This window comes from Dermacentor silvarum, chromosome 7, assembly GCF_013339745.2.
Source record: "Dermacentor silvarum isolate Dsil-2018 chromosome 7, BIME_Dsil_1.4, whole genome shotgun sequence".
NCBI lineage: Eukaryota > Metazoa > Arthropoda > Arachnida > Ixodida > Ixodidae > Dermacentor > Dermacentor silvarum.
Window position 1 is genome coordinate 24,336,621 of NC_051160.1, and position 13,772 is coordinate 24,350,392.

The 13,772-nt window shown below is 45.9% G+C and overlaps 1 protein-coding gene across 1 annotated transcript in view; it reads left to right on the forward strand.

The window, feature by feature from the left end:
* Nucleotides 1–4,410: 4,410 nt before the first annotated feature.
* LOC119457750 (uncharacterized) overlaps nucleotides 4,411–13,772 on the forward strand; it is a 32,643-nt gene continuing 23,281 nt past the window's right edge. The window contains exons 1-3 of the mRNA XM_037719402.2: nucleotides 4,411–4,654; nucleotides 11,226–11,288; nucleotides 13,704–13,748. Coding sequence (XP_037575330.1) covers nucleotides 4,576–4,654; nucleotides 11,226–11,288; nucleotides 13,704–13,748 — 187 coding nt within the window. The 5' untranslated portion in view covers nucleotides 4,411–4,575. The remainder of the gene's footprint in view (nucleotides 4,655–11,225; nucleotides 11,289–13,703; nucleotides 13,749–13,772) is intronic.

Below are 13,772 nucleotides of genomic sequence, written 5' to 3' on the forward strand. Positions count from 1 at the left end.
TGACTATTGATGAAAATGACAAAGAACAGTGAAAGCAGTACAGAGGTTTGGGGGCCGCCTATGTTACGGGAGCAGGGTTAGAGGCCACAGTGCGCACGCATTGCTAATGCGTGCGCACTGTGAGCAATCAGTAAGTAATTCAGTATTCCATAGTAACACATCTGGATGCAAGCCCAAATGAGAAAGCTTAGGGGTGTTTTGGCAAATGCTTTAAAAATGTCACAAGAAACTGCGTGTTTCTGTGTGCTAGTATTCAGGTTTAAATGTAAGCCATCAAAAAGAAAAATTGCTGATTGAGTTTTGCACGAACATCTCTTGCGAAAACCGTGTTTCGGGGGTCAGCAAAGTTCATTATATGTGTGGATAATACTTGTTAGATTATTTTATCGGGTATTGGATTATTTTATCGGATATGGGCCGGTAGTTTAACGGGGAAAGTTGGTTACCTGGCTTGTAGATTTAAATTAATTTGCCCACTTTCCACTCATTTGGTAGGATGCCTGATGACAAGGAACATAAAACACCATTAATAATGTTGAAGAAATGTGTTGAATGTTTTAAGTATTTTAGAAGTGATTTCGTAAACTCCTGCAGATGATGATGATCTCAGCTTTTGAATGAGTGATGCAACACGGCTGGTCGAAAAATTGATGGCTGGAATTTCAGACATGGCAGGGGCAGAAAAAACCTGTAGGGAACATAATGTTGTGCTGTGAAAACTGATGAAAAGGTGGCATTAGACGTATGAGCGCACTCAAAATCTGGATTAATTTCACCTTGTTTGGTATAGATGTGGATGGTGCGAGCAAACTGAGGGTTAAAAGTTTGGCACAATTTACGTGGGTTATCGCTTATCATGCAGGGAGGTCTGAAAAAAAAAAAAAACCGGGCTTGCGTTGGTGAACTCCTGACAACATGCGTGCTCAGCTTGATTGTACTTTTCCCATGAGTTTGTACTTGATCTTAACTCAGCGAAACGAAATAGACGATTTTTTGTTGTTCTCAAGTGTTTGTAAGTTTTTGGTGAACGATGATGTTAATTGGAATTTATTGGCGCAAGGGCCAGATGTGGCCAAAAAGCTTTTGGGGAACAATGGTTGATGGTGGTTTGCCCGAACTGGAAGGATTGGAATGAACTATTCTAAATAATAACTGCAATTACTTTAAAAGAGCCTTTAAATAACCAGTTGCAATGCTCATAATGATCTTCGAAACCAGACTCGCATGTTTCGTAAAATTCCTGTAGGCTGTCGTTTATGGCAGCATGGTTTTCATTTTTGTACAGACGAATAAAATTTAATGCGTGATGGGGGCAATGAGGGTCTGGAAGAAAAGCATAAATTACTTCGTGGTCATTCAAATCGCGAAGGTAACTTATGGATGATAAACATTCGGGACATGTGATTAGTTTAAGATCAAGGATGTTAGCACTACTTGGAAAAAACACTAGTTGGTACACTTATTAGTTGGGTTAAATTGAGGTTGAGGCAAATGTCAAGAAATTCGGCAGCCTCTTAGATACTTGCAGATAATTATAGTGTAGTCTGAGTGATTATCGGACAGTTAGGACCACTGAAGAGCAAGATACACGCATTACGATACTTCTGAGTTAGTTCGCTGATGATATTCAGTTTGCAGGTGAAAGTGGGATGACGATCGGTTGGTCTGAAGCATACACCTCGTGTAATTATTCGGGGTTCGGAGTGGTAGATGAGCCATGGGATTTCAAGGTCACACGATATGTTGATAGAGCCGTAAGGCAGCTGATTGTTTACGGCGGTAAGAACAGCGCCCTACCTGGCACTTCACCTGTCTTGTCTGAATAAATCAAAGTTAGGCAAGTTATACAAACTTTGCCATTGGAAATGGCACTGGAAAGCCACGTTTTGATTAGTACGAGTATATTGCTTCCGGATGAAGATACAAGACTTCGATACTATTTCAAGTTTGGAAAGGAAGCTGCGTGTTAGGAAGGATAACCGAAAGTGAAAAGGTGGTTCAAGGTGCGGGAGTAGGACGGTGATGTGATTGGCGACTGTGACGTGAGGTGTTGTTCTCGCATACTTTGTGATGATTCAGCGAAGATATAACGTTGTCAGCCAATGTGTAATGTTATGTGCCAGGAGTAAAATGGCACAGGCCTGCTTTTCGCAAATGTGATAAGGTGTTTGCGTGCAATTTGTACTTACCGAGAGAAGTCATCACAAATGCTGCTAATGGTTCCTTTTAGCTTTAGGGTATTGGTAAAGATCAGCTCTTTGGTCTTGAACTCATAAAACTTAACAATACGGGGCAATTACGCTCAGGGTTATGGTATATCCCCCTCGCCCCAAGTGATGTGCGCACTACTTTTGTTTCGGGTCCAGCGTGACGTTTAGGTTCTTGTAGAAGAGTTGAATTACTGTTGTTTCAGAGCGTGTGAACGACTCAATGAAGTGGTGCCGGGGATGCCATAAAGTATTAAGTTATTTCGCAAGGAGCTACTTCCAGTGTCACCGGGACGGCCTTGCAGGTTACAGACACGACGTACAAATTCGGCGCTATTAGTCTGTGCTGTCACAACCTGCTATCGTAATGGTTCGATATATTTTATTGCGGTGGGGTTTGGACAAAGATTTTTGGCGAAAAGCTTTTGACAAAGTGCCGCAGCAACAACTTCTTCTTAAGCTGTTTTGTCTAAACCTTAATTCGTTTGTTCTAAACTTGATTCTTAATTTCCCTCATTCCGCTACTAAAAGTCCCATTCTGTCTGGGGCACTTCAAGGTACTGCTTTGGGACCCCTTCTTTTTCTAATCTGTATCAACGATCTTCCTACTGATATCTCTTCTTGCATTCGGCTGTTCGCAGTCGATTTTGTGGTTGCGCCACCGTTGAACCACTGCGCTACCGTTGCAACATGGCGACAGTGATGAATATGTTCGAGCCTGTGCACGTGGTTAGGACTCTGCCTGGCGGGCGATTCACTAGGTGGCAGAGCGAGCGGCTTGCGGAGCGACCACGGCGAGCTGCAACCGCTCGCTCTGCCTTTCGCGTTGTCAGGTACCCGCAAACGCCGCCGACGGAGCTCATGGACGACGATGCCGAGTAAGATGCCACTCGCTTCAGGTACCCGTCGGGCAGCGACTACGACATCCCCCCAGTCTATGAGCGTCCACACTATGGTGCCATTCGGAAAAGTGCTGTCATCGTGCTGAAAAGTGGTGTCATCGACAAAGAACACTGAACGCAATGTGCGTCAAACACTATTTTAATGAGAACTCTGTAAACAAAACGGAGCTGAGAGATCGTAATATGGCCGGTTTGTCGTTTTGCGACACTCGAAAACGTAACGTAACAGCACTAAATTCAGCGGCATAACTTTGGGACACACTCAGCGACAAGCAATACTATTGCATTTACCCATCATAAGCATTGCTTAGGTGCTATAATTTTCTATTTCTTGTGTGCTGTGCAGTGCAACACTGTCTGCGCACAGTGCCGGTGTCATGAAATACCACTGCACTACTGAGATCTGCGTGTAAGAAGAAAGGGACCGTGACGTACAATTGTACATGTCGCAGAAAATAAGGAGAATTCAAAATTCTTTAACACTTATTGGTGTTAGAAACCAGAATTTCTCACGTGATTTTTTAGAAAGCCCGTCTCCTTGGTGTACTGCCTTAAGTCAGTAGCTGCAAAAACTACGTACGTCTTTTCTTGCCGAAAAGATATATAAGATATCATCTGCGGCAACTAAAATATAATTTGCGAGGAAATAAGCCACGATCGACTTTGGAGAGTTATAAATACATTATTATTTAGAAATTACAGGAAAAGAAGGACAAAATAAACGCAGCATCGAGAACATTAAAGACGAAGAACGTGTTCATAGCAGTGACCATACCAAGACCGCAAAACGCCATGACAAATTGATCCCACGTGTGTGTCTCTGTGACGATGACAAGTCGGCACCAGGCTCATGGCTTCAATTCGTGAGCCACAAGACGCGGCTGTCTGTACAGGAACATCACCACAGGTCAAATACCCATAACAGCACTTGCGACGGGCAGGTGAGTTGTCGTGGTGTTTCTGCTTACATGCTTTGTCGCCAGATGCTCCTAAGTACAGTGAGATTCCGTTAACTCTTTCACTATATTCCTGTTATCCACCGTCTCGATGTTGTGCCATGTTGTAAGTCCTACACACGCGCGCAAATAGCCGATCTCGGCGGTGGCGGCGGCTGCGTTTGCTGCGTTGCTACATTTCAACACGAACTAGCAGAGAATCAAACATCGGGCCTCTTTGTCTTTGCATGAGATATGACCACTTGTTCTTGCGCGGCGTGTAGCGTTCGAGTCATGTGCAGCCGACCCTCTCAAGCTGGCGAGAAAGGGAGAAGACGAAATTAAAAGACAGAAAAAAAAAGCAGTCGCAGTCTCATTGTGCCTTGGTAAAGAACAACGCTGGCCTCTTCTTACCTGAAGCTTCTTGCGTCAAGCAGTGGTTACAGCATACTGGGCGTTTTCTATCGACATGCGTAAAACTCTCTGGCAAATGTGTCATCTTGGCTGCAAATTTTGGTAAGGTAGGAAAGAATGAAATTAGCCTTAATCACCGTCACATTTATTGTCGCCGTGATTATAATCACCGAAGTGGAGCTCGCTAAACCCAGAAGTAAGTAAATCTTAATCTCATAGTTTCTTCTTTCGCGCATATTGTCACGAGTGGCACGATGAAAGCGGTCAAAGTTCGTTTTCTTTCGTAACAGTATTGTCGTGGCCACGGCAATTTGGTAAACGTAAAAGCTGCAGTTATTCAACACGTTCACGATACCTCAGAGAAATTTGAGGGTTCATGCAGTCTACGCGTGTGCCCACACAACAAAGCCCGTATAAAACGGGATAGAGTATTCCCTTTTACTGGCATAGCTACTGAATCACGACTGAGGGTGAGAAGCCATCACCAGTCTGTTTCTCGTTGGTGTCGCTTCGAAGTCCCCCATGAACTCCACTTGGCTCAGCTTCGGTGATCTGACGTCAAAGAGTGCTGAGCTTCACATATTGTGTTCTCTATGGCTCCCGAGGTTTTGCTCCGGCCGTCCATTCGGTGTGCTTCCCAGCCAAAAAGTGTAATGTGGCGCGCACGTCCGTCTGCCTCGAGGTGGCGCTGTGAGCCGAAGGCAGGCAGGCAAAAAAAAAAAAAAAAAAAGAAATCGGTAGCCCCTCTCCTGTCGAGGAGATGGGGGTAAGCAAAACTTTTGTTTTGCTCTTGTGTATCTTCGGTGTTCCTCCGAACGAATTGCACTGGCGACTACCACATTCTGCTCAAACCATGACCGGTCACACGCAGTGCAGTTGGCTCCGAAGCTCCGGTTGAGAAACTCGCGTTCTAACCTGGCCGTCACACCGGAGATGTTGGCACTAGCGTTGCCCAGGTGTGCACCACCGTTGTCGGGTTCCTGGAGGGCTAGACGACGCTGACGTTTGGCCTCAACTTCGCGCTCCCTCAACTCGGGATCCGCGGCTCTTCGCTGACGTTTCGCCGGGGCTTCGGAAGCCCTCACGCTAGAATCGGCACGTCGACGACGAGCCCTTTCCCGAGGGCGCTCATTGTGGGTGAACGTCCGTGAAATTTCTTCAGAGTGAAATGTCTCCGTTTCGTACGACAATGAATCGCTCATGCGCCCTTAAGAGCGGCCTCCACATTACGATGACAGAAGTGAACTGAAATTCTACGCTGGAATTATTAGCGGCAACGCAGCCAGTTGTGGAAGCAGACGACGTCGACGAACGCGGGAGCAGTGGCACGAGCGCTTGCCGAGCACGAGCCACCTGTGCAGCTCTGAAAGCTGCTGGTATCTTTAGCATTACATCACCGACGCAGGCTAGCGTATACAAGCTTCGCTTGAAAAAGCGTAGTTGCCGTTGGATGAAGTAGCCAGAAAATGGGAAATATGCCACGAGAAAAAAATATATGGTTCAAATACTGGTTCAAGCAAAGATGAAAAGAAAGTGAACGTTGGTTGTCAGAAGTACGTGAGAAAAAGAAGGCCACACCTAGAATATTTTGGAACCACATTAGCTTATTAGGCAGGAAGTCTGAAAAAATACAACAACATATCCTAGACCAAGATAGAAACAAACTGGAAAGGGACCTGGCCTTAAATTACATCCGAAAAATAACAGCCGAATCTTAAAAAGCAATGACGAGGTTGCATTTGAGGAAAAAAAGCCGAGCATCAAAGAGAACTAGATGGAAAAGGAGCTGGTGCTGACAAATTTCAATTGGAAGAAAGCCAAAGAGAAAATTCCTAAGCGCACAGCCTCAGGCTGGACAAGGTTCCCATTAGGCTCATTAATGAACTAGGACCAGTAAGTGAGGAAGCTCCATTGAAAGCCGTAGAAAAAAATTTGGACGACGCTTAAGCTTCGCCCTTAAGAATAGAACGCGCGTTATCGGGCTCCGTTCGCATCACATTTTTCTTTACTGAGTAGGCTTCACTGCAACACAGACAATGTGGGAAAGCCAGCTTATAAAGACCAAGCTTACACTGATCCCCTTAAAGTCTGCTTCACTTTTAAACACAAATGCATTGCTAGGAAGACATTTTTACAGGAGCAATTTAGGCCGTCTTATACAAAAATGCGAAGGCCCTAGGACCTTCTTTCATTATTTTATTAATTGTTTGCTGTCGCCCCGAGGCGTGCGCGTGTACAAAATTTAGAAAGGCTCGGTTTTCAACATTCCCATCAATGTGGCCTAGAACCAAAGTACAGCGAAACACCATCAGAATTGGAGGAAGTTTAAGCTTCGCCTTTAAGAGGGGAACGCGATAGCATTCGAATATCTCTGGCGGCTTATCAGGCATTTTTTTCGTATATTCAAATTCCAATCCGACGCTATCACGTCTGTAGGTTGTGGTTAAGTCGTACTCCTTACTTTTCGAAGCGAGATCAGAGTGCCTTAGAACGCGTACTTATAAAGCGAGGCACTCCAAGGACGAAGACGCATGTGCTTACTGCGGTAAAGCTAGGGAAACGATGGAACATGTTTTATTGGAATGTGAAGAAATCTACACAGCAGCCAGGTTACGCTCCTCTGGCCTGCTTGAAGCCCTTGGGTTCAGAGATGTCTGCAATACAGCTTATTAAGAGTCGATCGGAGGTTTCGTGGCAGACAAGTCAGGAGACCACATACAACGGAGATGTACAAAAACGGAGTTCCCAGTAATGGTTCACAAAGTTTGATGCTGGGACATCTTTGCATCTGGGTGTTTTCTAAAAAAAATATAGGTGGGACATTAGGCAAATTAATAACGAGAGCTTGGTTGCGCATCCTACCACCCCGTTTCAAAGGGGACGCTCATAGCATCCGTCCGTCCGTCCGTCCGTCCGTCCATCCATACATCCATCCAGCTAAAGCCCCTTTAGTCTGGAAAGTAGCGACATCGTTAGATCTTTGCCTCCACACCCTCACCCGCGCCGCTGCCCTACTCGATTTCATTCTCGCAGTCGCTGCGCAGGCGCTTCCCGCGCGCTGATTAGCTGCGGCGCACAGCATCGCCCTATCCGCTGACCCTCACGTCAGGAAGACGTCATCAAACTTGTTTTATCTATTTCTTACTTTTTTTCCGGCCTCCATTCGGCTGCCACTTGTTGATCGAGCAGCCATGGCGCACCTGGGTTTTGCAAGTTAAGTGAGCTTTGTTCGCGGGAAGAATGCCTGGCTGCTGCGCTTTTCAGTGCAGCAGCAGCAGGCCGCAATAAGGTCTAGCGTTGTGCGCAATCCCGCTAGTGAAACGCGACGTCATGCGGCCAAAGCCATGGCTACACAATATCTGGAGGAAAGACTCTGCCCCTTCAAAACACTCCTTTCTTTGTGAGGCAAGTGCTGCGCTTCCCTTAATTCTTGTAGGCAGCGTTGCACGAAGAGTTTTTATAATTTTTGCAAGGCAGCCCCTCCTTGTTAAATTCTTCACAGTGCAGCAGTGCACAGCACATTTGGGCGCGTGTAAAACATGCGCGAATGTTTTTTTTTCACACTGTTTGCGTCATGATACAGTGTTCTTTTTTTTCCCGCGCTCGCGTTATTTTTAAACCACATATCCTTTACAGTGCTGTGCCTGCGGCTCAGCGGTCGCTTAAATAATTGCCTCATTTTCTTTCGTAACTTATGTTAACAGAGTTATGTGTTGTGGAACATTGGCGGCGAATTGCTTGAAGAAAAAAGATTGCGCATAAGAAATCGTTTCCTGTCAAACCAAATAATATGAAGTTCTTATGCATGAATTTGAGAATGTGGCCTCAAGTTTCAAACGCATGCTGTAGGCACCCGCCCTTCAGTCTATCACGTTCCAAATGAAAACAACAAAATAACACTTAAGAACCACTTCACGTTATGTCGGCATCCGCCGTACAGTAAACAGACAGCAACAAGAAAGAAAATCGCATAACTGGCGTGCTTTATTCGTGGCTTACGACTACGCGCATTGCATCCGGCCCCTAATACTGGTAAAATGTGCATGTCGCATGCTGTTGGTTTATTGCGAACCGACGTAAGCGAACTTCAAGCGCGTGCATTGCCTCATTTATTGACTCATTACGCAAGCCCAGAATGTGCCTCTCGTAGTGCCATTGGCCCAAGTTCTTTCGGTGCATTCGATAAAGGTGGCAAAGGAAACAAAAACATCGCGTATATTCTTGCTTATATTTCTTAAGTTTTATTCAAAGCCACGAATATGAAATGAACGCACGAATTGTCTGCACTGGTTAAAATTTCTGCCTACCGTACTTCGCCGCACCACGGATGGTCAACGTGGTGCGGCCATGGACAGCAAGCCACTGAACTACTACTGATCGATAGACATTTTTAGAGTGCTTCCGCTAGTTAATCTCGGAGTCGTCTTTGCAAATGTTCGTCAGCGCGACCTATCGGATGTTTGCCATACTCGTACCATTGTCATTAGGAGATGGATTCCACAAAATTCGTGGGGGCCGCAACATTCATATGGGGACGGATTACCAGAGAAGCTGTTTAGGCTGCATACACGGGCTGCATCCATTATGACATCAGATTTTTTTCATACGGCACCTCACTGCGCCAACACAAGCGCCGCCGCGGTCACCGCACCTCCCATGCATCTGTCGCAATCGGTACTGCTGCTGCGCCGGCACCTGCGAAGAGCGGGACGTATAACCACAGAAGCGCAGGCCACGTGCACAGGCGCCATCCCCACATTTCCTCCCCTCTCCCCCTACCTGTCTCTATTGCTCCAGTTCCGTCGTCACACTCTTTCCCCCTCTCCTCTATCCGTCTCCATTCCTGTCCATTCGCGGCAAACATGGCGCTTACTCGAAGTGAAGCTAGCGAAGTGAAGAGGGGACGCGAGGCCTAAGCTACAGCCGCGTCAGAAGCAGCCTATTTTTCTCGTTCTTGTAATTTTTACTGGAGTTAACCAGCACCCACCGAGATAGTCATCGAAGGCAGCAAGCCGGCGTAACCTTCCAGGCCTTCCAGACAAAGTGTGAGCAACTTTTGTGGTAAAACATTGCTGGAAGCTCTAACTTGAAAGCTTGAAAGCGATCGACTCACGCGAAGGACAGCTGGACAGATTTCTCGTTGGGTAACCATAGAAATGCTTACGCATTTAAAAGTCACAGGCCTGCGTGTCACACTCAGCACAGTCACAGCTCAAGCTGGAGGAGTGACTTCACAGGAACTCCATTTTCGGCGGCACGCACTAGAGCGTCTTCACGGCGAAGTCTGTTTGCGTCGTTTTCACGAGAACGATCTGAACGGTCCACCCGGCGTCGATGGCGAGCTACGGCTGGTGCTGCTCTCTCCCCAATAGTCTGCCGAGTCCGACATTGCCTGGTTGATTCGCTTCTTGAGCAGCAGTTCGTACCTTGCGAGGAGGCGCCATAAAGTGTACCAAACAGTAAACACAGGTTTCGAGACTACGCATCGTGCATATAACATCCCTAGACCATGACACGATACGATGCTGTTGATGATGGTGATGATTATGATGAAGGCTTATTGGCATCCCCTTTGAAACGGGGCGGTGACAAACAGTCACCGCGCCATTTAATCAGGTGCGCCATACATGTTTTCATTCTAGCATTCTTTTAGACATCTCCTTAATCTTTTTTTTTCTTCACCAAGACGATCAAAAAGTTTCTTCTCGAATCCCCCACAGTGGGCCTGGAGATAGCTGCGACGGACACTGGCGGCTGCGGCGGCCACCATCGCCAACCGATACGGCTGTTGGAATGAGCCCATAACAGCTTACGCTGTAAAAGCTCCAAGGCAGCCGTGTCGGCAGCATGAACTCGGTGTGCCTTGATCGCGGCCGCACTGGTAGCACAACAGCACACTCAGACCTGCTCACCATGTAGTGGGCGAGTGATACATGGCATCAAGGAACGCCATGGTGCCCCAGAGAAGCTATTGATAATTAATCCCGATCCACGAAACGCACAACGGATGCACACTAAACATGGGAGCAAGTACACAAATTAACCAGAGAAAGATATCGCTCTCTTCCAAAACGTTTCCAACAGCGTGCAGCAGACGGCAGCACTGGAAAACGAAAAAAAAAAAAAAGAAAGCGGATTAGTTACGCCGCCGCCGAGGAAAAAGGAGCACTCTGTGCACAATCGGACACGGAGAAAGAAAGAGAGAGAGAGAGAGAGAGAGAGAGAGGGAGAGAGAGAGGGAGAGATATAATTGTTATGAGTTAAAAGCTGAGGTGTAGGCCTGAGCCATACTACTGTGTTCTTGCCGGTCACTCAGCGTTGGGGAAACGAAAGAAAAGTGAGAAATTGAAGATGATGATGTGAGAAGAAACACGATAGCGTGGTGGGTCTGAGTGGCTGAGTTCTTGCATACATTGTCGCTCGATGGGACCGTCACCCCCATGGCTAGCCGGCTCCGAGAAATCATGTCCTCAGGGATTCCCTCTCCTCAGCCGCCTCCATAAGACCTTGAATTTGGGCGCGTATTTAAGACACGGGTGCCTTAAATTTCAGCGATCAGTATTTTCGCACAACCCAGTATTCGTTTAGTCTTAGTTATACCTACAATTTCTATCAAGCTAGAGCTGTAAACAAAGAAGTAGCTGTTTATTGAATCTAAGGGGTCTATAGGGAGGTAAGTATGCCACATCAATAGCAGATTGCGCACTGGCATTGATAAGCAAAGTAATAGTGATGTCTAATTTACTTGTTTCTTTATATACCTTTAGGGATACCAAAGAGAAAGGTCCAAACAGGGAACAGACGACAGCCGAACCGGTCGCGAAATCCGAGTGAGTAAGCTGCCACATCGTCACGAGAGCGCTTTCTTGCTCCAACGTCGGACAACTGCTGCGCAAACTACTGCCTAAAACGCTAAATCTACGTAATTTCACGTCTTCTCATAAAATCAACGTACGCGCATCCTTGTGTTGTGGCTTGAGGTGAACGTAGAATGGACACTCCCTTTGAAGCTTCTTGCCCCATGGTATTATTGTCATTTATTGTTGCAGACGAACAAACGGGGGATAAGTTGGCGAGTTGGCGCCATACAACTAACTGACGGGCGTTTTTTTTTTCAGTTAGGAGCGCATTAAAGCATGCAACGATTATTGAACGAATTTTTAGAATTATATTCTGAACACTATGCCACAGCCAGGCTTTATCCACAGTGCCATTGCCTACTATCGGCTGCAAAATGTCTCCACATGAAAATAAGACTGCGACTATCCATTGCGACATTGAAACTGGAAGTCTACCTGGGAAGACAATGTTAATGCCGTATCCTGTAAAACAGGCATGCTCTAATTACCCATTCACACCTATTTAGGCGGCGAGTTAAAGCTCGCCACTTGTAGTGAATTCATGAGACTACACAAATTGTGAACAAATGGGACACTGTCCCTGCAGTTAATATGAATTGACTATAACAAAGTGGGGATGACGGGTACGATTTAAGCCACGATCCATTCGAGGAATCTTAGCTCTGTTTATCTACAAATCATGCGAATAATCAATGGAGTTAGTGTGAACAGCACATCGCTAACTTCAGGGGAGTGATAAGGATTGATATGTTTTTCAGTGTTTGGTATATTCAATGTTATCTGCAAATTCCTTTTATTTTCCCGGCGCCAAAGAAATATTGTTTCGTATTCGGTCCCGTGTATATGTGTTTCTTGCATCGTCTTTTATTTACGCTGGTTAAATTTGCAGTATCGTTTCATGTATGGTCGAAGCTACGCCCTCTAAACATTTGCGGCAGGAACTTCAAATTACTACAATGTGTGCGTTCAAACAAGCAGTTATTATAGTCGAAAGCACTCACATAACATCTTCGACTTTCTAAAAACTGTACAACTTAAATATGTTTGAATGTAGTCCCGTAAAAAATAAAACAAGGGTCATGCAACGAGACACAATCTCTCCCATGCTATTTATTCACTGCATGCGTAGAAGAGTATTCAAGCTCTTGGACAGGCTTAGGAGTGAGGATGAACGGCGAATACCTCAGCAACCTTTGGTTTGCAGATAAAACTGGCCTGTTCAGCAACAATTGGGATTAAATACAACAAATGATTGAGGACCTTAACCGAGAAAGTTTAAGAGTGGGGTTGAAGAATTATCTGCAGAAGACAAAGAAAACGTTCAATTACCTGGCAAGAGAACAATAATTCAGGATCGCGAGTCAGCCTCTAGAGTTTGTAAAGGAGTACATTTATCTAGGTCAATTAATCACAAGGGACTCCGATCATCAGAAGGAAATCTACAGAAGAATAAAATTGGGTTGGAGTGCCGAATCCTGAAAGGGAGTTTAACACAGTCGTTGAAAAGAAAATTGTACAATCAGTGCATTCTACCGGTGCTAACATGTGGGCCAGAAACTGGGAGGTTAAAAAAAAGCTCGAGACCAAGTTAAGGACCGCACAAAGAGCGATGGAACGAAAAATTTTAGGCCTAACGTAAAGATACATGAAGAGGGCGGTGTGAATCAGAGAGCAAACGGGAATAGCCGATATTCTAACTGACATTACGAGAAAAAAATGGAGCTCGGCAGGCCATGTAATGCGTAGGATGGACAACCGGTGGACCATTAGAGTTACAGAATGGATACCAAGAGAAGGGAAGCACAGTCGAGGACGGCAGAAAACTAGGTGGGGTGATGAAGTTGGGAAATTTGCAGGCGCAAGTTGGAAACAGCTAGCGCAAGACAGGTGTAATTGGAGGTCGCAGGGAGAGGCGTTCGTCCTGCAGTGGACATAAAAATAGGCTGATGATCATAATGATGATGATCGCTTTTCAGCGGCTAACAAATGTTTAACACTATCGCTAAGCGCAGGACGCGCCTGCATGTATCGCAAGTTTCTCGAACGTTATCGATGGTTCTATCCGCTGTCTGTTGTCACCAAACTTTGTGTAATCTGGTTTTATGAGCGACACGAATTGTGTCGTACTTTCTGGAAGGCAAGCGGGCACCAGCGATAACTGTGGAACCTTCGATGACTCATGTATAAAAGCCAACGCGGTTGATACGCTGATCAGATTTTCGACGACCGCCGACTGTGTTCGCCGCTATAGTTGTTCTTTGAGTGCAACCTATATTTATGGGCAAAAGTTCGCCCAATAAAAAGCTAGTTTCTTCATTCACAGTATTGCTGCTGTTTTCTTCATCATCAGTGCTCCGTGACAACATGCGTTTACATGAATTTTAGGGGGACCCAAACACCCCGTCGGAAAGCCTGGGTCTCGACAAACAGGTGAGTATAGTGAAGCCAGCTCGT